The 26956-nt window shown below is 37.6% G+C and overlaps 1 protein-coding gene across 1 annotated transcript in view; it reads right to left on the reverse strand.

Annotated features, from left to right (window-relative positions):
* Positions 1 to 1892: 1892 nt before the first annotated feature.
* The window catches only part of LOC140162406 (pre-mRNA-processing factor 6-like), a 40409-nt gene continuing 15345 nt past the window's right edge, over positions 1893 to 26956 (reverse strand). Inside the window, 16 exon segments of the mRNA XM_072185609.1 lie at positions 1893 to 3006; positions 4494 to 4620; positions 5547 to 5685; positions 6677 to 6744; positions 7566 to 7699; positions 8071 to 8145; positions 9434 to 9535; positions 10179 to 10343; positions 11425 to 11518; positions 12166 to 12287; positions 13091 to 13160; positions 14141 to 14249; positions 14504 to 14666; positions 15517 to 15635; positions 25099 to 25225; positions 26129 to 26256. Of these exon segments, the coding sequence (XP_072041710.1) occupies positions 2854 to 3006; positions 4494 to 4620; positions 5547 to 5685; positions 6677 to 6744; positions 7566 to 7699; positions 8071 to 8145; positions 9434 to 9535; positions 10179 to 10343; positions 11425 to 11518; positions 12166 to 12287; positions 13091 to 13160; positions 14141 to 14249; positions 14504 to 14666; positions 15517 to 15635; positions 25099 to 25225; positions 26129 to 26256 (1895 nt within the window). The 3' untranslated portion in view covers positions 1893 to 2853.

Genomic DNA, 26956 nt, shown 5'->3' on the forward strand with positions numbered 1-26956 from the left:
AAACCTGAGTTAGAAGGCCCTTGGGGAATTGCTGTCCATCCAGATGGTGATGTTGTCATAACTGGAGAAAACAATAGTGAATGTACCAACGTATTCTCACAAACTGGAGATGTCAAGTACACCTTCCAAGGCCCATTTGATGTATCCCTGTCTGATACTGCCATCACTCCAGACAATAGATTCATCCTCCCTGGTAAGGCTGAGATTATGTTCTACAACAGCCAAGGCAACAGGTTGAAGTATCCAGCATCTACATGTGATATGCACAACAGACCATCCAATCCTATGGCATTAGCTGTAGACTCAAGAGGCAGGGTTATAGCTGGGTTAGAAGGCAACACAATCTCCATCCATCAAGCAGATGGCCAACTCATATCCAAGTTCGCTACATCTGATACACCATGGTGGCTTGCTGTCACCTCCAAGGGAGATATTGCTGCTCAGATTGGTCCATTCCCTTGTATCCTACAACTGATGGACTACTCTGGTAACAATGTCAGAAAGGTACAACGTCCCCAAGGAGTGACTGATTGGTCACCTTATTCTGTCTGCTGTAGTAAGCAAGGCGAGCTATTTGTTGTGAACCGCGGTATCCCTAAAGCTGTATATCGTTACACATCAGATGGTGATCAGTGTCTGGGATGTGTCATCTCAGGACTTTATTTCCCACAAGGTATAGCTATCTCAGAGGATGGACACCAACTATTTGTAGCAGACTGTGACCAAGATGTAGTGAAGATATTCCAAAGACAATAACCTATTGCTTTGATAACACCGCATGAAGCAGATTGGACTTTACTTATTTCTGACAGAACATCATCAACATTTATCGTAATATAATATTTGATAAACACTGCACACGGATCAATTAACCCTAACAGGGCCCATGGTTTTTTGTTATAGGAAGAGAAAGAAGGAACAAAAAAGGAGAGAAAATGATTTTAATTTTTCAAAAACATTTTATTACACTGGCTATTTGTTCTATTAGTTTTGTGCATATTAATGTCCATCATTTTCAGTTTATGGCAACCTTTTAACCAGTACATATAATGTTATGATTATTCTTGTGTTTTATACAGTTTTTACTGTATAACATGACCAAATGGAATAATTATGGGATCTTTGTAAATATTGTACATATTTTGACCGTTTCCGGTGAACCATATCTTACTGTGGACTCCGGGGTGATATGTAAATTTGGCCTCCTCTGTCCCGGTATGTCCCTGAATTTGATTCAAATCCCAGGGCCAATACCATAGAATTTTGTCTACAGCTAAGGGTTTTTTTGACGTTGTTCAAACTCCAAATAATGTTTTTATGGAGAGTGTCTGCCTCTTGTCTCTTTAATTCAAAAAAATCGTTTAGAGGCATATATATGCTTGTAGACGGAATTTTACGGTATGTTATATCCTTGGGCAAGACATTCGTCTCCCTTGTCCTTCTCCACCCAGGTGTAAACTGTTATGGGGAGCTGTTATGGGGTAGTCATACTGGTACCATTCATATTGGCTGCCAACAGGTGAGATATATTCTAGTGACAGCATATTAAATCTAATGTACTTTGATATACATTTAATTACAGGCAATATATTATTGCCTCCATATTTTATTTATTTATTTAGAAATCCTCATTTACAAAGCTTACTATATATAATAAATGGTCGCACTATGGTCCTACCTGTCAGTTTTCGTATTGAAAACCAACACTTACTTTGAAATTTCCTCAGATCGGAAAAGCTAGGGGTCAAATAGTACCCAAACTGGTGGACAAGATATGTCATGAATTATGGTACTCGTTTGCACGAAAATACAGCTTATTAAGCTGATGTGAACATGGAGTCATTGGTTTAAATATTTTCCTAGCATATTGAGCTAACACCTCAGCTACTTGGTTTTTCACAATAAGATACCAATAGAAAGAAATTATCAAAAGTTCGTCATTTTTCGTCAGTTAAATTTTTTTTACAGAACATTTTTGTTTATGCATCACCTCTCCCACAAGTCAGTCTCTTACACAAGACATACCACCACACATTTGATTGCACATTGAGTATCCTTGGCAAAAGTACCTCTCTCATCCATAATTGACCGTCGAAAGTTCATCGTAGTTTATGATGCCTGCTACATGTACACATCAGAACTTCACATTCTACATGATGCTGAAGAGGGACTTTTATGCGCACACGATAGTTGAAATTATTTCACGCTTCAGGTTTTATCGGAAAAGGTGCGAGCAATATCTTGCCCATGTCAAATTGTAGCCTAATGCTCTCCAGTTTGTGCCATTTGTTTGACAGTTTGAGAAGCATTATAGCAAACACTATAATAATAGAAATGAAAGTTGGAGGACCACAGATAACACCTTGTGGGACAACAGTCAATCATTAAGTTCAGTTGAAATTGTGGCATGTTATATTAACAATTTGCCGCTTACTTTTTGGTATATTTGTCACAAAATATAAACACCATAATTCTTGTGGCAGATAGATATAAAAGCTTGTGGAACACAGAGTACCTCCCAAACACCAGTTTCAGTTGTAAGTGTAGCATATGTTTTCCACATCTTGTCACTATTTGCCACTCATTATCCCATAATTCTTCTGGCATATAGAAATAAAAGCTAGATGACCAAAGGCTACACCCTGTGGAACTCCCAATCATCAAGTTCAGTTAAAACTGGGTGCATATATCAAGCCAGCTACAAAGGGCACGATGTAAGCAGTCTTTTCCCTGCAGTTCTTGATTTCATTGGATACTTTCACACAATAAATGCCATAATTCTTCTGGCAGATAGAAATGAAAGCAAAGGACAAAGGATGAAACCCTGTGGAACTCCAAAATCATCAAGTTCAGTTAAAACTGGTTGCTCATCATACCAGCTACAATAGGTATGATGTCAGCTGTCTTTTTTCTCCAGTTCTTAATATCTTTGGATACCGTGCACCATTTTTCTCCATGTCTTGGTTCCGCTTCTATGCAACGTTTCCGCACAGACTCCTGATGCTCCTGTAAGAAACGAAAATCAAATACAGGTCAAAACTTTCAGGCTTTAATAATGTGTCCTCGGCAGTAAAAATGTAAATAATGGGTGAGGCGCAGCCGAACCCATAAGTTAAACGCTTTTACTGCCGAGGACACATTATTTGATGTAAAGGATAATGCTGCACCCTTTATTTCTATTCTATTACCAGAAAATAGTGCGATTTAAAGAGAATTTAAAGAGAAAATATCATTTTTTGGCACAAATATTTTAAGTTGTTTACTTCAAGGTGGAGCGAGTACGCGTAAGTGACAGCGCGTATCGCGGAAATATTGCACACGTAACCAAGCGTAATGCTGTGTTTAGAATGTGTTACGGCGCTTGACCCATTATTGCAGAATAATGGGCTCTCACGTGACATGTTTCAACAAATCACAGTGCACGATTTTGAATAATGGGTCGTGGGGGTAATAGAATAAGAAGTAGATGTATCAGAATGCTCGATACCAATAAATGGTAGAGCTATTTTACAAGATCGCCTTTGCGGGAAACACTGTGTAGTGAAATGTTATAAAATCTTGTGTTTATATTATATGATACATGTATATATATATCATTAACTTACAATTGGTGCTGACAGCAAAATGTTACATTAAGTAGAATATAGGACTACAGGAGACATATAGATCTGAGAGGTATTTTAGGTCAATTTGAGGGTTGCTGATGTAAAATTTTCAAACTACAATCAAACAATGAATTATAAGGTCGTTTCAGATCAGTCTGTGTGCAAACTGTTGAATCGTTACACTGGAACTCTTGTTTTTGATGATTTCAAAAACTCAAGCCCAATTATACACTTTCAAAATCAATATAAAAAGCATTTAATATCATATTGTAAATAGATTACATATGAACACTGTTCTTGCTTCTTGTGTGATGGTGAAGTTGTAGAATAATATTATAATATCTTGTAAGAGGAGGCTTTTGGCTATCGTTCATTAGTCCTGTCATGATGACGCATGCATGTATTATTCTGCGCTGATTGACAAGATTTATTGACCGGGGCTTGAGGCTCCCAAGTTTCCAAAGTAATTTTCATGTATGTTTTTTCTAGGGGCCTTTTGACTGCTCCATAATCATAATTGTTTTGTATGAATTTGTTATGTGATGATGGATATAGAGTTAAATGTTAGTAAAAACCAGCCTAGTTCAGAGCACAAATAACATACTTTGTCATCCAGTGTTTTATTCTGTTGTTTCTTAATAAATCTATATACATGGGGTTTTTCACTTTCATCTGGTTGTTTTTAAAACACAGGCACTGTGCATATTTGCCATTAGATCTCAAGATATAATATGATGTGTATTTACTTACATTTGATCAAAATATAATTTGCCAAGCTGCAGTCCTTTTGCTTGTGTTTCAGAGTACTATTTCAACAAAAAAAGTGAGCCAACTAAAGCACAGACCCCCTAATCTTTTGACTCCATACCAAAGATTCGATATTCTTACCTCTGTTCCATGTTGTATCTCAAATCTATAGAAGTATGCCCAAGCATCCCCTAGGTCAGGCTCAATCTTCACTGTACGGTTGAACCATTCTCTTGTTTTATTAATCTTACGCTCACTCCAAAATAACCTGTTACAAATATAAAATATGTGAAAAAAAAGCCTAGTTTGCAGACAAAAATCTGATTTGGACAAAAGAGTATCGACTTCAACAGGTGTATTTGTCACCCATGGAGTACAAAATAGTGCACCTCTGGATAATTTGCATTGCGCATAACAAAAACACAATTTTGCTTCCCATAGGTGACAAGCAAGCATGATGAAGTTGGTACTCTTTGATTCTTTGTTGTACCTCATTGATTAGAGCAGATTTGAAGTTAGACATGCCTAGATTTTTTGTGCAAACAGGCCTTTTTAGTCTAATTAATATGTCTTTGGTTTTATGAAGTTGTAGATGCAAACACACTAATACCAGTACCAGATCAGTCCAAGAGAGCGCCAAATATGGATCAGGAGTATTACATAATAATACCCTGCTATGACAATAGCTGCACTAGGTTAATCGTATAATCTCCTTATGTGGTTAGCATGGCTGGGCCAGGAAATCCACAAGGTCAATAATGTATGTACATGTATTCGGTACATGTGCCATATCTTTTACAATGGGTGATAAATTTCTGGTTTGTTTTATTTCAAAACGCAACAGTCGATATTCTAAAGCTTGGTCCAAATCCAAGAGAAGAACCAACTCTAGTAATTTATGTGGTTTCAAATTATATCGGCCGTTGCCTTTTTGATAGAAATGGTGTTTGTTGATGTGCACTGTTTCCCATTAGATCATAACATGCTGTTGTACATCCAAGGTCAAAGGTCTTTTAATCCATATTTGGCATTGTTCTGGGACTGCAGATACTGAAGGGGCTACCCTGGTTAAAGAAAAATTAGTATAAATATAAATTTAAAAAAAATTAAATCAATAAAGGAGTTAATTAATTATACAAGCAATTTAGTGAACCAGATTATCAGTCCATATTCATGCAAGAAGGTTGCATTTACCTTGACACAGCCAGCAATACGTGTGGGTCATGTTCACACCTCTTGAGGGCATCTACACTCTTGGTTTTACGTTGCGGTCTTGCTTCCATGAAGATAGCTTCTGCCCATAGTAAGCCTGAATCTGGACAATCTTGGATTGCTATACAGATAACAGCAACAAATATACACATATTAATTTGTTTTTACTTATTATAACCAAAAATAATTCTTGTACATAGACCACCTTTTATAGATGGGTCAGTTGGTTGGTCATTCGGTAAAAAGGTTTTTTTTTTTTTGGGGGTGGGTCCGAAAGTAACCAGCATGCCAACATTCATGCTTTTTTCACTCTACTCAGGTCTACAACTTCCTACAGACTGGAGGCATGATCTGCAGTGGCGGCGCTATGGGGGGAGGTCAAGGGGGGCATTCCAAATATTTTTCTTTCACCCCGCCAGTTTTGCCCCACTTTTGAGCCAAAACCCCCAAAATTACGTTTAATTTCCACTTTGTGTGGCATTTTTGTGCAAAATGTATCGATTTTGCCCCTCCCCTGAAATTCACTTTACCCCCCCATGCCCCCCCAAATGATGATCTGATGCTCCAATTCTTATCAATTTTTGTACACACTTCTTGAATTTATCATACCACTAAGTCAATCTAAATATTGAAATAATTATTTTTTTAAACATTCTAATCCTGTTGCAAGGTATATATATATCCGACGGTGGCAAATATGAACTTCGTGATTTGAGACACAGAAAAGAACACTTTTTTGAGCTTCTTTGTGTCGGACAACTTTTTCGACAGACTAATTCGACATGGGATAATTGTTGAAAATATTAAAAGAATTAAAAATAACATTTCCAAGAAAAAGAAGGTTTTTCAGTCGCAATGTTTGGGATGATCGGTCGGACATGGACAAGCAAAACAATCTTTTTTTGGCCTAAGCACAAATTATTTGGTGTTCTTTACTGTGCATGTGCATTAATATAGTCTTTGCGTAGGTGCTGCGCACATGTCACTCAATATAAATCCACAAGGTCACAAGTCTCCCATTTACGAACTGGACAAATTATACCAAGATTTGCTTCAATTATATTGCTTTTATTTGGGCTTTTAGTTATACAAAAACATGCTGAACTACTCACCTCTAGCCATGGTTGCTAATGCTATATTCTTGTTACCGGCTCTGGCTTCAACTCTCACTGCTTCCAACCTATTAATAATTTATATGAAATAAACATTTTAAAACTACTTTCTATTTCTAGCTGAAGGTTCCTGCTTTCTATTTCTAGCCGAAGGTTACTGCTTTCACTTCAAAATACCATACCACACGTAACTGTTAGAATATACCTGCCACACTACAGGATCTATTAAAATGATTGATATACCCATCAATTCTGATGTTTAGTAAAAGCCTGCCTCTGACCAATGCAAATTTGGATTCTCAGAAATGTCCACAATAAATGTATAGTTTATGGCAATAAATCTATAAATTATTTGGATCTGAATTTTGACATGTCAGACTCGGCCATTATCTATGAAAACTGCATGGGTACCAATCATTTTGATATAGCTTGTATTACAGGGTTAGGGGTTAGGGTTCAGAGTTAGGGTTACAGTTTGGGGTTGTAAAATATACCAGACACCTGTACATTGGGCTATTCCATTTAAAATCCACATTACCCCGTGGAAGATTTTGGAAGTATCTTTCACAGGGGGAGTATGAATTTCAAATGGAATGAACACATTAGGCAGCTCCATTTGAAACTCACCCTATTCAGGTTGAATCTTTATCAGAAGGTGTATGAAATTCTAATTCAGCTTGTAAGTTACCGAGTTTTTCTTCTAGCTTTTCTTCCAGTCTTCATAACAGTCTAACCAATTTACCCAATGTAACCTATATTAGACTTACCAAAGATCTGCACATTAAAGAGTATGGCTTATTCAATGATAGCACTTGCTTTGGTTAAGTTACCTAGCTTTTCTTTCAGTTAACCAATTTACCCCCATGTAACCTAGCTACATTAGACTTACCAAAGATCTGCACATTGTAAGTTACTGAGTCTAGCTTTTTCAAGGATAGCCCTGGCTTTGGTAAGGTTGCCTAGTCTTTCTTCCAGTCTTGATGAAGATAACCAGAGAGGAACAGACCGAGAGCACTTCTTCAACTGTACAAAGAAACGATGAGACAAAGAAAAATGTTTCAATTTTAACTTTTTTTCCTCTTCAGGAGATGCATATTTATTTGATCTCAAGACACTATCAGTGAGCCATTTTCTATGACCTATTTGTGTAGATCCATATCAAAACGATGTCGAAAGAGGTAGTTGCCGACGAGTGCATCACTTTGATATGGATGTACACATTTAAGAAACAAACAAATAAAAAAGAAAAACCATTCAACATGACTAAATAGGAGGACTCATCTTGTTTATTCAATTCAAGTGAGAGAATAACCTACCAAATGCAATATTTCAAAAATTTTAAATTTTGAATTCCCAAATAATTGTAATAAGGCTCCCCAAAGTAACTAACTTACCCCTTGTTGATATGCTTTCCTGGCCCCTTCTTTGTCTCCAAGTTGTTCTTCTATCTGACCTTTCATCATCCATAACTACAAGGAAGCAAGAAATAAACAACATTGTACTCACATGATTAACATGGTATTTTATACCATTTCAAACCAATAATATCGAGGGTTGAGAGCCAGAAAGCCTCAACTCACAATCACCTGCTCCCACAACATGAGAATAAAGTCACCAGGGCACTACAGAAGATACAGTTCAATAATCATGTCAAAATTCAATAGAAACAAAAGACATTGTGGAGGAAATATTATTTTTTTGAAGACCAAACACTGATATTCAAAAGTATCTCATTTTGGAAAATGGATCTCATATTTGTAAAAAATTGAATAGATTTGAGAAGCAATTTGAGATCCAATATGAGATCCAATTTGAGTGACAAATTGAGATATAATCCAAAGTTACTAACTATTATAGTTGGTGAAGTATGGTACTGTATGGAACCAGTGTCTAGACTTCTCATGGTCAAGTATGGGTTTAATTGCTGTTCATGAGTATACACAAGGTGACCATATGGTAAAGTTGATCTAAAAATGTTTTTCTTGTTCCTTTCCAAAACAAAAAATCAAGAGAATGTTTTCAAATTATTTAAAGCATCAGATTATCTCACAAGCTTAAAATCTGAATGCTCATAAATTTGCCCCGGAGTAATTAAGCCTTGCTCTGTCAAAAATACAATTTTGGTGATCCCCAACTTCTTTAACCATGAAATGACAAACATTTGGTAGCACCAATGTATTAAGCACCAATTGGGTGATTATGGATCTCATATTGGTACTCAAATTCATTCTCAAATTGGGTCTCAATTCTATCCAATTTGAGATGATTTTCAAAATGAGATCCATTTTCCAAAATGAGATAGTTGTGCACAACAGTGAAAGCAAGGAGCCAACTTTATGCTCATTTTGTGAGAGCTGGTCATAGTGACAGCTTTCTGGTTCTGAACCCTCAATATATATAAAATAGCGTGTCTCATCTCAAGTTGAGAGTAATGCCATGTTGGATTTTGCAGTGGTTCAAATCGCGGTTGCTAACGTAATCCTAATCAAACTTGAGGAACTTTTATAACTTACACTGCGATAATAATAAAAAATATTCACTAATTAATAGTGGTAATCAATACTTTAAAAACATATTTTGCTGATATTTTTGGTTAAAAAAAATTGGGGGAAAAATTCAATTGGCAAACTAATGTGCACCACAAAACAAATGTACACTTGTACCGCAGCTCATATAAAACAAATGGGACCTACAATGAGACCTAATTAGGTCTCATTGTACATTTCTGAAGATAATTTGACCTTTGACACTCCTTACCTTAGCAAAGTCATGATATTCCTTCACTCCTTGTTCCAGCAGTGCCTTAGCTGTGTCAATGCAATTTAATTGCCACTCCAATTTAACCGATTTCATCCACACCTGAAAAAACAACAACAATGGTATCAAAAATATAAAATCAGACATTTACATTTCAACTGAAGATTTAAAACCGTAATGTACCATTTTTTTTAACACAATTTTTTTTTCCAAACTTGATTTTTTTGGCATATTTGTAAGGCTTACACACGTCCCAACTTACACTTAACTAGAATCTGTCAAGTTTGTTATTTTTGTAGGACAACGGAGTAATTTTGTATTGTCATATACAGCCAAGATATGTGTGTGGTATCATTTTACCGCATTATTTCGGTTTCAAATGGACAGAAACCCTTCCTGACAGCTATCACTAATATTACTTCATAAATTTTGGCAAAGAATAACAAAATTAAAATTTGATCAAATCATATATTATCATGGCTCTAACTCACAACATTCCTGTAAAGAAAGTGAGATAGAGGGATGTAAGTACCTATACAATTTACAGGTACGAAGCCAATCACTCTCCGAGGTCTTCGTGCAGAGTTAGTACGATCTATGACAAAACATATCCAACACAAACACGGTCACCAAAAGCTTACCCATGAAGGCCGTGGGTGAAAATTTAGATCGCAAAAGTGATAAAATATGAACGAGCAGCACATGGCATTTGTTACTGCCTTTTGTGCCTAAATTCATGACATACCCTTGCAGTAGGTGCACTATTCCTAGCCTTTGCCAGCAGTCTCCTGGCACGCTCATCTTCATTGTTTTCACTCTCAAGTTTGACGGCAGCTAACCAGATCTCTTCACTATTAGGGTTGGCTTGGAAGGCTAAGGCTAGAATGCTACGAGCAGCTGGCACGTCTCCCTGCAACAGAATAAGTAAACAAGATAAGGTAGAAAATTTTATACAGGGTGTCTGTATACAAACTGTACCTTCATTAACTGAACTGAGGGTATATTTATGCCTGAAATTGTATTATAATGAGCCCTGTTCATACATGCATTCAATGACTGATAATCATCAAATTAATAACAAATATTAAAGATACAGGTGCATTGGGCTATTCCATTTCAAATTCACACTACCCCCGAGGAAGATTTAGCCAAAGTCTTCTACAGTAGGAGTATGAGTTTCAAATGGAATAGACAATTAGCCAACTACCATTTGTAATACTCACTCCTGTTGTGGAAGATATAGGTAAAACCATTATACAGGGGGAGTATGGGTTTCAAAATGATTAATTTTGACCAATTACATTTGAAACACATACTCCCCCTGTGGAAAATATTTATAAAATCTTCCACAGGGGTAGTGTGGATTTCAATTGGAATAGCCCATTGCATACCGATGAATCTGAACAATACGGTAAAAGCCATAGTAATGGATGTTGAGATTTCAACAAATATTGTGAAATCCATTGTGACGGAAAACTTTGCCTATCTATTACATATATGTGAGATGTACGATTTTACAACATTTTAACATATGAATTGCTGAACAAAAATGACAAGTTTATAATCTATGCCTAATAAAAGTCACCTGCTCAACGTTTTCCTGATGTCAATTTTTTGATAAATTTGCAATCGACATCTGTCACTATGTAAAACACCCCAGGTTTGACATCTGTCACTATGTAATAGACCCAACGATATGATACAATATGTGACCATCCACGACAAAACCAGTGTAAAGTCGCCAGTACACATTCAGAGATATGGATCAATAAACCAAATAAAATTCAATAGAAAACAAAGGATTTTAAGGCAAAATATTGAATTTTGAGTACCAAGTTTACAAGCAATTGTGACATGTGATATACCATTTTAAAGCTTGTTTTATGGGGATTTTAGCCAATTCAAAATCTAAGATACTCAAATGTGCAACTTTACACTGGTTTCGTTGTGGACGGTCACATATATCAATCACAATAATATGAGTTACTTACGGCCATCCATTTTGATTTAGCTCCCATTAACCACAATACTTCAGCTTTAGGACAGTGAGCAACAGCCTTCTGTAACAGACTCTCCAGTGATTCCCTGTAAAGGCGATGGGGGATAATGGAGACTTCAATATTGTAGGAACAGGGGAAAATTACATGTACTACTTATAACATAATAATGTCCTTGGGAATGTTTTTTTTTGGTTAAAAACTTCTGTGGGCCTTGAAATTGGTTAACTTTTAGCTATCAAACTTAACCAACTTCTGTGCCTACAGTTTGTCCTACTCCTTCGGCATACTGTCTATTTTACTCCCCACATCAAGTTGGTGTACCTTGCTCCATTTTCTTTCCAGTTACACTTATAAATAAATAAACCCAACTGATCAACCCTGATTTCTATTAATTATATAGAAATATATGCCAATCAAACATTTTTTTTAAATATTTAAGCCTAAGCTTAATCTAAGCTGTGGCAAAAATTTATCTTTTTTTAAATTTGTTGAACTTTTGTATAGTATATAGATACAGCATTCAAGTACAAAACACATTAGTGCTTTATGCTCAGGCATGAGAATGATCATCCATGAAAAAACCTGAAAAGTTTGAAAAAGCCTAAAAAAGCGAGTGAAATGAGGCTAAAAAGGCCAAAAAACAGGCTGAAATTGCGGAAATTTGGACCACAAAAAAGCAGGAAATCCTGCGAAAGCATGGAAAATTCTCATGCCTGTATGCTACAATCTTACCTTGTTCCATGATTCTTTTCAAAATAAGCGGCCTCCAACCAAATCTTCTTACGACTCTTGAATACGGTGAGTGCGTAGGCATAGATGGCTCTTGCACACTCAATGGCTGCATGAGCTGCACACTAAACAAAGAGAACACATACCATATTCAATATAGTACTTGATGAATGATAACAGATATTTCACAGCAATGAATTACTCAAAACTTCTTTGTATTCATTCATTCACATTCATTTATTTCCATCAAAATACATGCATTTAATCAACAAAATGAGAAGCAAATGGATTTAAGTGCAGTATTCATGATCCAGGCATGAAATTTTTTTTTTAACTGCCTGAAAAAGCGTGTGAATTCTGCCTTTAACACGCCCAAAACAGGCTAAAAATAAATCAAAATGCATAAATTTGGACAACAAAACTGCCTGAATTCAGACAAAAGCCTGAAAAGTCTCATGCCTGATGATGTTACTCTCTATTATCCCTTCCTATGCGCAGGCCACATCTGGGGATTACCCTCCCTGCACACAGTCCAACATGCTACTATTTATAATGAAGAATCACCATTTGAAATATTTATGTAGTATTTGAAGTATTTTCCCTTAATCCACAAATCCAAGATGGCTGCAATCACCATATGCACAACTTATAATATTGCGATTAACACCATGAGCACTACCTGCTGATCTAACATTTCCTCTGATTGGTCAATTACATGATATCTTCACTTCAATTACCAATCAGAATGGAGCTTTGCAGATCATTCACCCCAATTTTTTGTGTGGTGAAATTATTCTAACAATGTTGCTGATTGGTCCAATTGATAATGAAAAACATCTTTTTGGCCAATCGGCAGGTAGTTCTCAAGGGGTTAACACATGAAGACATTGGAAGTCTTATCACTTTATGCAAATATGATTCTACTCACACTATCAGCATCATCAGTCCACGTTGTTTCTCTGTCTTCATCTTCTATATTCACACTAATAACAGCACGACTAAGAAAACAAACACAAGGTCAGTATTAGTCCATTTGTATTCACCATTACATTGTTTATAATTTTTTTAATCATTTTTATGAAAAGAAGAAAACATACAAAACCTAAGAATTACTAAGAGCCATACTGATCTCAGGCAAGAAAAAAAAACAGCAAAATACAAACACACACAAAAATCATATCCTGCTGGGAAGAAAAGAGTTACACAACATTTTTGACATTCGATTTTGGTATTATTTTAAAGCTTACTGTTCCATGTTTACAATTTTATTCAAATCATGTCAAAAATGTGACTTGTTCTTGGATTTGTCGGAACTAGGCTTGGGCATCGTTAGTCTTTCGCATATCGCATATTGTGGCCTAAAACATATCACGATATCGCCATCTGAAGATATTTTTATCCATATATGCATGCATGCATGCCATATCAGAAGTTCACTGGTATACGGGTGCAAAACGGCCCGGCAAACAGTGAAGCAACAAGTATACAAATAAACAAGTACAAAACATACTTATTCAATCTACTGCCATCGTTCAAAACAGCTGATGGTTTCATACTGTTTTTAATAACGTTATTAAAAACAGTATGAAACCATTTGCTGCCATTATTGTGTGTGGTTTCCGCTATTTTGCATTGCATGAACATTGAACATTTCGTTGCTTGTGGCCTGCTGAGTGGATGGGAGACCACTGCTGCCCTCATGCACATTGAACATTTCGTTGATCGTGGCCTGCTGAGTGGATGGGAGACCACTGCTGCCCTCATGCACATTGAACATTTCGTTGATTGTGGCCTGCTGAGTGGATGGGAGACCAATTATATGTATATCGCCTGTCACTATTTCTATATATCGTTATCGCGATAAGGATTTAATATCGCGATATATCGGAACTGGTCACATATGCAGAAACTCCTATTACTTTATCATTGATGACTAACTGAAACATGCACAATAACTGATCATACATGTTGTACTTACATAATAGACTGGCATGTAGCTATGCTACCAGCCTTCTCACATTCCTCCGCATCCTTAATCCACTGCTCTCTGTTAATTTCAACCATGTTGGCTCGTAATGATGTAATTGCTGTTGACAAAGTCATGGGGAATTAACAATAAATTAACATGCTTAAAATAGCACAAGGATTTAACAAGGAAGAACAAATCTTATTTTCAGGCTTTTTGCTTTTCAAGCTGCTACCGTGAAAATAACAATGCGTGAATATATTCGTATTGGTGTAGGTCAATGAAAGGAATCTTAGGCGCTCAAATTTAAAGTGCGGAAAAATTAATTGTGCAAAAATGTCCACTTTTACAGTATTCTCAGATACTTCCACTTACCCCTGTCAATAATTTTGTCCACATTGACATTATTGCCATTGGCCTCCTCCAGCTTAGCAGCAGTGATCCAAATCTTTCTGTCAGTAGGAATGTTTTCTCTGGCTTTATTTAATACTTTCCTAGCATTCTCATAATTCTCTAATTTGGCTAGTGCTAACCACAACTGGGGAGGAAAACATAATTGAATGATTATGAAGTATGGAATTCTACACACATCACACAAACATTTTGCCAATAATATTTTATATGCTACGGCTATTCTAGGAAATACTAAATACTACTCATGTTTATTGACCTAGGATACCGCATAATTTCAATACGGAAACACTGGTCGGTTTGTGAGATTTAAGCAGACTTTTGAAAATGCTTTAAGTCCTACATATAAAATCAACCCCTACAGTGATGAAGTCCCTGCATGCCACCTTGGCTTTGACCTTATTTTTGTAATAGTTCATAAAAAAAATGTGACGTGTCATGTCAAAAGGAGACACTTTTGGGCAGGATCGTAAATGGAGAAATAGCCAAAAATCTACCTGGGGGTGATTTTTTCACAATTTGGGTTTGTTGCGAATTTGTGATGTTATTAATGTTTAAAATATTGTCTGAAAGTTTCAGACCGGAATATAACCTCTACGTTGGTTCCTGTTGCCTATAAAAAAGGAAACAAGTGTGATGTGATGAGATAACACTTCACACCTAAATGTGAGTAAAACATCATTTTTTTTTCATATGAATGGTTCAAAATGAACAAAACCCACAGTTGAAATTAACATTCCTATACAATGAACTTGTTAAAAAAAAGTAAGAAAAAACATCCGTTTCTAGGGTAAAATTAATTTCATAGCCAGCATATTCCAGAAAATTGGAATTGGAGTCACCGACTCAGGCAACCCCATTTGAAATTCAGACTCCCTGCGTAGAAGATTAAGGTCATGTCTTCCATAGAAGATGTATGGATTTCATCTGGAATAGCCCATGTTGTATGACCCAAAGCCTTTGGTATCAATGCTTACCTCCACACTAGTAGGGCAGCATTCTACAGCTCTACTCAGTAATATCCTGGCATCATCAATCTCTTCTAACTCAATGGCTGATTTCCATAACTTCACTGAATTGGGAATGTGTTCCAAAGCTGCCACAAGAAACATAAGTTGAAAGTGAACTTTAAATAAGAAATAATTCAAATAAATCAACACTATTATATTTTTATCTAATACTATAGTTACTGATTGAGGGTTTTTAAAGGGCATTTCATGATCCACAGCCTCTTCCCCCCCACTTTTCTCAAAAGTTGAGATTTTTATACCACTGGAAACCTCTAGCTACATAATGTTTATGTACCAAAAATTTCTTGCAGATTAATTCGTTCAGCAAAAATATTGTCAAATTTGAATTTTGTTCTGGCATACCAGTACAAAATTACAACAGTGGCCTATGGGGCAGTGTAATACACATAATCATGCATAACTCGAAAATGCAAAAACGGAATCAATTGAATTTTGGCAATAAGCTTTTTTTCGTGGATATCTACTGAAAAATGTCATAAAAAGAGGATGCTAGGATCACGAAATCCTCCTTTAACAAGTGTACAAGTTTTTATTACCCTCGGACAGAGAACTTAAAAAGCACAAGGACGCAACATTTTGCTTGCATGTTGGTAATCAAACACGACAACCAATTTATTTCACTTTGATCAGACCCTCACCCGTACCTATGAACTCAGCCGTGTTATAAAAGATATTCTCAAAATTGAGTGACTGCCCCAACCCAAAACCCTAGCGCACAATTGCCAGAGTCGCAAAGAGAATTTAAATTAGATCGGAAATTTTGAGATGCCAGTGGGCACCGACTATCCACTTTATCGCAACGCCATGCCGCAATAAATTTTTCCATACGACAACACGTGATCAAAACTTGCCGCAGGTGGCCATCACCCAGAGCTTAAATTCCAGGCGTTGGACCCAAAACCCCTGTTTGATCATTAACACACAAAATCATGGCTGGAACATTAACAATAAATAAAGGTACTATACAAGGGTGAATACAGGTCAACTGCTCCCAGACGATGTAGCCCAAGACTCAACAGGCGTGGGACCTGAAGTTACAATGGATAAGTTGTTAATTATTAATGTTACATTTTATAATATGTGCATATATATCATTATCAATAAATCATAGATAAATCAAAACCCCATCTTTTGTCGCTTGTACGAGGCATTCTGTTATTTATACATGAAGACATGCTCTATTATAACTTTGATGACACCTGTACCTGCATGTAAGGCTTTGATATTGATGCACCACTGCCATCAATGAATATTTGAACTAAAATACTGTGTATCTTTGAAGATCTGTGATTTTCCTATAAAATACTAATGAAAATTTGGTATAATAAGCACTTATTTAAAACATATGTTGAAAACATATTCACGTACTGTGCATCTTTGAAGATATAAAATATTTTTCTTGTGCAGCGTTAATCTGGAAAGTGAATTCAATTTTAATTCACATGCACACATTTTCCATTTATGATGAGCAATTAAAGCTCTCCTTCATAACTAATTATTTTCAGGGACAATTATACTTCTAAATTTGACACATACTTAATTTACTGCTACACATACATGTAATTAACTTTCTTACATAGCTTCCCTATATGCCCGCAAAGGGAGTGGCGGTGGGAAAGAAAATTATTTAGATGTTGTCATGTCCGATTTCCAATCAACAGTGAAAAATACCAACGAAACACACCCAAGCCAGCGAAAGGCGACGATACCCATTGGTCCGGTCAAGTAAACAAACACGCTGCCATAACAATTGACCTCTGACCCAGAGAACAAAACATGGGATCGATTAACATTCTCAGCCAGGTTAAATTGAGTTTAACTTGTTGCACATCGTTAAACTTTATTACCCTCGGACAGAGAACTTAAAAAGCACAAGGACGCAACATTTTGCTTGCATGTTGGTAATCAAACACGACAACCAATTTATTTCACTTTGATCAGACCTCACCCGTACCTATGAACTCAGCCGTGTTATAAAAGATATTCTCAAAATTGAGTGACTGCCCCAACCCAAAACCCTAGCGGCACAATTGCCAGAGTCGCAAAGAGAATTTAAATTAGATCGGAAATTTTGAGATGCCAGTGGGCACCGACTATCCACTTTATCGCAACGCCATGCCGCAATAAATTTTTCCATACGACAACACGTGATCAAAACTTGCCGCAGGTGGCCATCACCCAGAGCTTAAATTCCAGGCGTTGGACCCAAAACCCTGTTTGATCATTAACACACAAAATCATGGCTGGAACATTAACAATAAATAAAGGTACTATACAAGGGTGAATACAGGTCAACTGCTCCCAGACAACGTAGCCCAAGACTCAACAGGCGTGGGACCTGAAGTTACAATGGATAAGTTGTTAATTATTAATGTTACATTTTATAATATGTGCATATATATCATTATCAATAAATCATAGATAAATCAAAACCCCACACAAGTTACTTGTATTTATAAGGACCTTGCGTAACCCTCCCCCCTCCCCCCCTAAAACTTGTTAGTTCACCTTGTTGTCAAATTACATGTACATGTAAGTACTTAATAATCCTCCCCTAGCGCACCTGGAGGATAAACTATCGACTGGGGTGAATTATTGAAGTGAACTAGGGCATTCGAAAGTGTTTGCTTGAAAACAAGGAGCCCAAAATCTGATGGGTGTACACAATCATACATATAGATGGGTCTGCCATGCTCATTACGCCTAGAGGAAGTAAAATTCCCGAATGCACTACAATGTGAGCGTTTCCTCCCAATTCTTTCTTAATAACCCCATGTGCATACTTGTTGATGTTTCTCTGACATTTCTTTCCAGCCCCTTTACTATTTCTTCTCGTAACCCAACCTAACCAAAATATCCGACCAAATTATCCTGGTATTTGGTAACACTTCTCTTAAACCTTGTAAGTTCTGTAGCTTTTCGCTCTCGGATTTGCCATGTTGGGGTAGACAATATATCATTGGTGCCGGCGTGGACAATCAGAGTTGTAGGAATGGCCTTCTTTTCATTTGAAACAACACTTTACCAACTAGTCCTCGTGATCTGGACCCAGGTTTGCCGAACCAATTAACCTGTCCACCGCCATGCAGTTGCGTATTCTTTTGAACGGCCCGAAACACTATACTATCGCCTATGACCCCCGTACGCATAGAGCCTGCAGAGGACAAAACAGAACAAAACGGCAAGCAGCTATTCGTGTTTTCTGTGGGTATACCACTTGATTATTAACATCTATACCAAACTAAGAGAAAACAAAGAATTATTCAATCTGCCTCTGCTAGCGATGACCAACAGCCTAGCTGGCGATGACCCAAAGGTGGCGTTGAATACTTCTTCTCCTCTGAACCTAAAGACTCCAAATATAAATTTTACCAGTTAACATGTATACATTTACTTTGTATTACCAAACTCATACTCTTAGCCTGCCATCTCAGATGATGACCGTCTTTTACATCTCCTTTTCTGAAATTAACATAAATTTATTTGTTAATAATTGTCATTAAATACAATATATCATTGACATAAGTTTGTCACTCATCATTATGTCCAAGTGGACACTTGGAAAATCACAAGCGTTGGACCTGTAACAAATTCCTCAATCATATTAGTTAAAATTTATCATGCGCTGCGGCCTTATGTAGAGTTGAAATGCTGATGATTTCCATCGCCCCATTGTTTTGATCATACTCTCTGAAAACCCACTCATGGATGCTGCCGTGGCTGCCCCGATCCTAAAACTATGTGAACTAAAGGAGGAAGGGATAGGTTTAATAACTTCACGCCCTCTTTCAACATGTGCGTGAACTGGAATGATGTCAAAGGTTTTCCACTGAAATGAGTGAACAATGGACCACTGCCATTTGATTTTACTTCCAAATATTCTAACATTGCTCTTACAGGACACAAATTTTTGTGTGATGAACTTTCAATTTTGAGCTGTATTGAAGCCCCCCTCTGATCAGTTTTTGACATTCTTATCTTAACAAACATATCTGACCCTCTGATTGCAATATCATCAACTGCTATCATACGTGTTGTGTCCCCATTCGTGCTTGCACATGTAAATTCCCTACCCTTAAAAACCAAAATATGCTAATAAATAAGCAGCTTTGAACAATTTTATCTCATACTCCGATTTACATGTTGATGTCAGTTTCTCGATAATGTTTTTTAACATAGTCGGGCTAATTGGCAGTCTGCAATCTATCCTAGGATTGGACCTTCTACACCCCTCCTTCAATTTTTTAATGAGGAAAGAAGCTGTTGGATCAGACCACCCATTAATCTTGTGCACGAATGCAATGGCCGATATACATGAATTAATAGATGATGGGGCACACTTCTCCATTGATAAAAACGATATGTAAGATACTATTTGGTCCTGACTTACTGGCCACTCTGACCCTAACTGAAAACAATTTCTAAAATCTATAAATTTTTCTATATTCCTTTTATACACTATCCATGTTCCTGGAGCCAATGAAGCACGTAAGAGACGCTGAGATTCACTCACTAGAGCGCCCAAAGGAAGTCTGGCACCGGTGTGCCCCACTCACCTGCCTGGGCGCTACTGTTCTGAAACGGCACATCTGAAACCGAGAGAGAGCGTCAGCAATATCATTAACCTTGCCCGGTATATGCCTTGCGCAAAAGGCTAAATTGAGTTTTAGACACTGGAGTACGAAAAATCTGACCAGTTTCATAATCTGAGGACACTTTGATGACTGTTTGTTAATGATCCTGACTACTGGCATATTATCTGATCTTAAAATAATCCTCTTCCCAATAAGCTGCTCTCCCCATAACACTACCGACACTAATATTGGGAAAAACTCAAGCCAGGCTATAGATCGCTTTTTTGATTTTTGCATTTGGCCACCTGCCCTGAAACCATTTGCCTCTAAAATATCCACCAAACCCGATCTCCCGCTTGCGTGCCTGTAAATAATTGTAAGTCACTTTCTATAAACCAAGCTTGTTCGGGATAATCGTTGTTCCATTGAAATGTTCCAAAAGAGCAACCACATCTCTAAATCCTCTTTGCACCAGCAGTTAACCTCAACTTGCACCATGGTTTTTAATGCCACATGTGATGTCAATTAGACGCCGTAAAAAGGCTCTACCGGTGCAACTGCCTTGCATACAAATGACAACGAACCTATTACAGATTGCAACTCTCGAAGAGAAATCTGTGTCATCTTTAGCGCATTCTGTACTTTTTTTCTTAATGTCTGACAGTTTACCTTCAGGTATCGAAACAATTTGCTTTATTGCATCAATCTCTAAGCCCAAATAAGTCAATTTTGAGGACGGACCTACTGATTTTTCCTTCGCTAAGGGGACGCCTAATTTTCCGCATACCTCTTCGAAAACACTTACAAGGCGTTGGCATGACGACCTGCTTGCCGTCATTCGAACCAACCAATATGAAGTCATCTGCATAATGGCTGACCTTATCTGACCCCGATTCCTTTTTGACCACCCATTCAATGAATGTGGAAAATGTTTGAAAAAGGCCGGTGAACATGAGGCGCCCATAGGCAAAGCCTTGTCCACAAAAACTGGTTATTTAATTTCATCCCTAGCAACTGAAAATCTTCAGGATGCACAGGCAACAGCCGAAAAGCAGATTCAATATCAGCCTTAGCCATGAGGGCGCCTTCCCGCATTTCTTAACACCAACTGAACAGCCACATCAAAATTTGCATATTTTTACTACACACATCTGGGTCAATTCCGTCATTTATTGATTTACCTTCCGGGTACGACAAATGGTGAATTAACCTTACTTTCCCGGGCTCAGATTTGGGCACCAAGCCGATTGGAGATACCATTAAATTAGAAATGGGCAAACTTGAAAAAGGACCTGCAAGACGTTTCAATCTAACTTCTTTCATTAACTTTTCCATAGCTTTTTCTGGTTCCAAGTCTACCGACTGTAAGTTAGGAGCATCTTTCAAGTACCTCTGCCCTTTAAAGCCTAATTTAAATCCAAATTGAAAACCCTCACCCAACACTGATGCTGCTTTTCTATCGGGATATAATTTCAAATATGGCATTAAAGCTTCAAGCTTAATTGGTGAAGGATATTTGCAACATAAGCATATATCATTGCGCGATTTGCTACAACCTTTCCTACTTTGACTACTTTTTTGCTTTTTTGCAATTGAAAAGCCCATGACCGAACTCTTTGCAGCCAGAGCACCTGTGGCTGTAGATGCATTCTGGTCGGGCACAAGCGAACTTGTTGAAGTCAAAGCACACTTTGTCTGTGGGCATTTTTTGTTTTCCTGACAATCCTCCTGACCAACCGACTCGAGATGGTCCTCTGAATCGAAAATGACTGCCGAAACCCCCTCTTTGCTTCCCTCGAACTACGAAACCCTTATTCTCTAAACTCTGGCTGGTGAAGCTTGGTGATGTAACATATAATGCCCAAAGCTCCCCATCAATAATAGCCCATGAGCGTGTGGGTTGCATTTGCTGTCGCATGCGGAAGTGTTGATCATACGATCGGCACCCCCCGCCGCCAAACCTAGATGCCGCAGTTCTAACCGTATCCATGTATTTTAGCATTTCCTGAACCCGCGTGAGGGTGAGCTTCCAAAACACTGAGCTGTATACCAAAAATACAGATGTCCACGAGTGTATACTTGTAATGACCTTCTTTACTTTATTGCTTTTCCAAATAATCTGCCCATTTTGGTTGACTGACAGTGCCATGCCCTGCTCATCCTCAAATTGCTTGCTGGGGTCACTTATTTTTTTTTTTTTTTTCGCTAAATCTACATAATCCCCATTGACAATTTTTGTTTTAATATTCTGAGGTACAGACATGCCTAATGGGCTGCACACTGATACCAGAGGAGAAAAACCTAATTGATGTTGGCTGATATCATTCATAGTCACATATGGTGATAATACGGAGTACAAGGAATATGGTCTACTGAACCTGTGAAAACATTCAGATTATTACTTTGCCCGTGCATATTTGCACTTGGGGCAGCATGACTTGACATGATACATGTAGTACTCGGAATATTCATGACCCCTGCACTACCGATTCCACCCAGTATTAATTGAGCTTGCACCACTTACATTTCTAATATGACCGGTCCCTGAACCCAATTCCATGACATTTGAATTCATTGTATTACGATTCCCAATAGAATTCATCTGAAGCATATTAGATGCATTATTGCTCATTGCACCAACCCCAGTACCACTACTCATTGTATTTATGACCTGATCATTCAATCTCCCATTCCCCATCATATTCAATGCATTGCTATTCATGCTACTTGTGGTATTGTTTGACGACATACCCATTGAAACTGTACATGCACTATTTAAATTCATCCTGTTATTCATACTCATTGGTACTGTACATGTATTCATACTAACATCATTATTCATCAATGGCAATGGCAATGCATTATTTACATTTATCGCACTACTATTATTTTCATATGTACCTTCTAACAGCCGATCGGCTACACCTCTTGGTCCAGGCATTCTGTTATTCATTCCCTGAGCCTGGTTTTGGTTTTGGTACTGCCACTGCTGCGCATGTTGTTGTTGACCAACTACTACTGGCGGTTGACCCTCCATCACACGATGCACTGCTGGTTGTTGCACCTGTTGTACATGTTCTACCTGTCCCTGTACATGTTCATGGAGTTGTACATGTTCATGGCCCATTGGTCTTGGTTGCTGATGTACCGCCGCTGGCTGTACATGCCCTTGTTCATTATTTTGTTCTTGTTGTTCAAGTTCTGCAATGACTTCTGGCGGTGGGGCCCCTAGAGCAGCTGGAGCATTAGATGCACTTCCACGACCACCACGGCCCCTTCCCCGCTCTCTACCACGTCCTCGTCCACGATTCTGAACTTGGGACATTGACACAGAACCACCATTCTCCCCGTTGTTGTTATCATTATTATTATCATTATTATCAGTCGGCATCAGACGCCTAATGGCTTGCGCCTGTGATCTAGTTTGGCGATCTGCATTTCTGTCCATATTATTATCCGCCGCCCGATTTACTTGGCGCAAATTAGAGCTTGGTCGTCTATTCGATTTCTTAGAATTCCGACCCATGATTGATAATTTTATCAGCTTCAGTTCAATAATCTGTACCACAATACTGTTCTGTCGTGTACGTGTACAAGATGAGTTGACTATTGATGGTTGGAATACGGCAGCAGTTAAGCTTACCGAATATCACTCAATCACTGGCGGATCAGGATCGCAAAGAAAATTATTTAGATGTTGTCATGTCCGATTTCCAATCAACAGTGAAAAATACCAACGAAACACACCCAAGCCCGCGAAAGGCGACGATACCCATTGGTCCGGGTCAAGTAAACAAACACGCTGCCATAACAATTGACCTCTGACCCAGAGAACAAAACATGGGATCGATTAACATTCTCAGCCAGGTTAAATTGAGTTTAACTTGTTGCACATCGTTAAACTTTATTTTCATGGTAGTTGTTTGAACATTTTCACTTTTACAGTACTGTATTTTAATCTATATATAAAGTTAATTTTTTATTACTTCCATGGTCCGAGCTGTGCGCCAAGAGTACACAAGCATACACCCAGAAGAGATAAACAATCGCGCTGACTGGCTGATCAACGCACTTGACAATAAGTTGCAGGGTCTTAGGCAGGATTTGAAGGTTTGGGTGTGTAAAATCAAAAAACAGGGTGTGTAAATTTAAGATTTGTGTATAAAGTGTAGACCATGTGGGCAAAAACAGGGTGTGTATTTACAAATGTGGGTGTGTAAAACACTCCCTACACAGCTGGCTGCCTAAGCCCTTGATAAGTTGATTTAGCGACACATTGGTAGTCGGCGCGGTGCATAGTACGCGACCTTCTCAATTCTTTGTGATTGCAAATTGACATCTGCCAGAGTGCCTCCATGCACATGTACAACTAAATTATGTCAATGTCTAAATAATATTACCATGATCGCAACTCTGCGGCATAGTATTAGGATGCAGGGCCGCCGCTAGAGGGGGGGGTATGGGGGGTATACACAATTTTGTCGGCAAAATTTGACTGCTGTCGGGAAAATGATGGACTGTCGGCAAATGTAGTCAACGGTATGTGTGATTGTCGGCAAATTGTGAGAGCGATATAACAGATTAATGTGTTACGAAATTGTGTTGTTGTAACGTAATAGACCTACTGTGAATGGTATAGTAGTTACTAGTTAAAAAAAAAAAAATATTTTGAAAATTTTTTTGCAGCTCCCCCCCCCCCCCCCCCACACTTTTTAGATTTCTGAGCGCCGTCCTGGCTAAAAAAATTTGAGCCAACAAATTACAAAAAATTTACGTCGGCAAACCATACTGTACATCCCCCGAATCATATTGGTCTAGCGACGCCCCTGTTAGGATGATTTTGATATCAGATTTCTGTTGGCAACTCTGCTGCTCTCAGCCAAACCTTGACAGCTTGTGATAATTGATGTATGGAAACAATTGTGTATAGCTATAATTATCATTATATACCTACCTTTCCTAAACACTTTCCTTTTTGCCCTGATTTCTGTTTCTAACTCTGCTGCTCTTCCCCATATCTTAACAGCTTGTGGAAGATGACGTACGGCTTGTGCAATAACAGCTCTGGCGGTTTCTCCTGGCTGAAAGACATCAAAATAGTTATCAAAGCATCATTAAAGGTCCTCCAGCAAAGTAACTGATGAAAGGCTATTGAATCCAGCTTACATAATCCCAAACCATGTGTCATAGCAACAATAGATCTTGACCCTGTTGCTTGTTATATGTTAGCAAATAGCAAATTCACTGTTTCATATACACAAGTTTCATGAAGCAGCAGTCCCCCATGCTCCAAAATAGAAAATGTGAATCAAAATTTCTAGTTATGCTATAATAAATGCCCCCCATCCCTTTTCAAAGAAAAAGTGACCGAAATGCAGAATTTCCATGCCATAGCATGTAAGCAGAAAACTGGCATGTCATGATCGCAATATTGTTTCAATTCTGATGAAAGGCTATTGAATATCGTGTGTTGAGAGCCGACTGTTTTTATTCGTTTTTATGGTCAATATGAGTTTGTTTCAAATAAAACCATGTGATTCATGCTTGATAATTATTTTTCTAACATATAATAAGGCATAATGTTATGATTGCCGGAGACCCCCTTTAAGGTTTAGTTTCCAATTGCACACCCAACAAAACATGAGTACCACAAAATATTCCTCAAAGGTCTGAACAAAGATGGAATGGAGCCTGGATTCTCTGTTATATGTGACACAATCTGGTCCATGGGGCCAAAGGCGGCAAATTTGAAACTGAGATAAATGGTAAAAATATGGAGTAAAAAAAAAAAAATACATAAGAAAATAGGCATCAAAAATCTTCATAGCTTTAGAACCAAGTATGCTAGACCTTCGGTGTTTTCAGTAAATGATAACCTACTGTACTTGTATGTATAATGTAATAATTACAGTAACTCAATTTTCAAAAATACCTCCTTTGCCCCCATGGACCAGTTCGTGTCACATATATTTCAATAGTCCTACCTGTAACCTTGATGCTTCCAGCCACACATCCTCACTCCTGGGGCACACCTCACACCCTTTCATAATGATAATTCTAGCAGCTTGTAATTTGCCTGTTACTTCTTCAAGACGAGCTGAAGCAATCCAGGCTGTAAAAAAACAGAAGTCAGTATGATAGTTATATAGTACAAAGATGCTAGTGACATGCCAAAGTTGCAGGCAAGGAGCGTACCAACCGGGGCGCAATGCCTCACGGCCGGCGGTTCCTTTTAGATACAATATTTTTTGGTGTTTGTTTTTTTACTAATTTGTTTAAAAATCAACCACAAACGAATTTAGCACTTGGCTCTAGGTTCAGGGACTCTCCAAATCCAAAAAAAATTGCAAAAAAACAAACAATTAATAATCAGAATTTATAAAAATTCTGAAAACTGAATAAAATTTGGGAAACTGGTATCTCTGAATTAGTACCAGGAAAAGCAAATCATCACAAATAATAATTATCAATCCTTCAGAATGAATAACAACTTGATAGCATCAATACAAACTAAGGCTGGCATTTTCGGTCGGGTAAACGGGTACCGCCCGAATGAATTTGAATGCATTTTGAAATCATTAATAGAGTATGACATGAATACAAAGTATCGATTTTCATATTAAAAATACAAAATATCTCGAAATTTTTTTTTTTATAGGTCAACCATGAATGATCCTGGCATTTAGGTCTAGGTCCAGGGACACTACAAAACCGAAAAAATAAAAAATTAAAAAAAAAAAATTAAAAAAAATTACCCGAAAATGCCAGGCCTAATACAAACACATCACATAAATAAACGGGAATAAATGTAG

The sequence above is a fragment of the Amphiura filiformis genome, chromosome 10 (genome assembly GCF_039555335.1).
Source record: "Amphiura filiformis chromosome 10, Afil_fr2py, whole genome shotgun sequence".
NCBI classification, from domain to species: Eukaryota; Metazoa; Echinodermata; class Ophiuroidea; order Amphilepidida; family Amphiuridae; genus Amphiura; species Amphiura filiformis.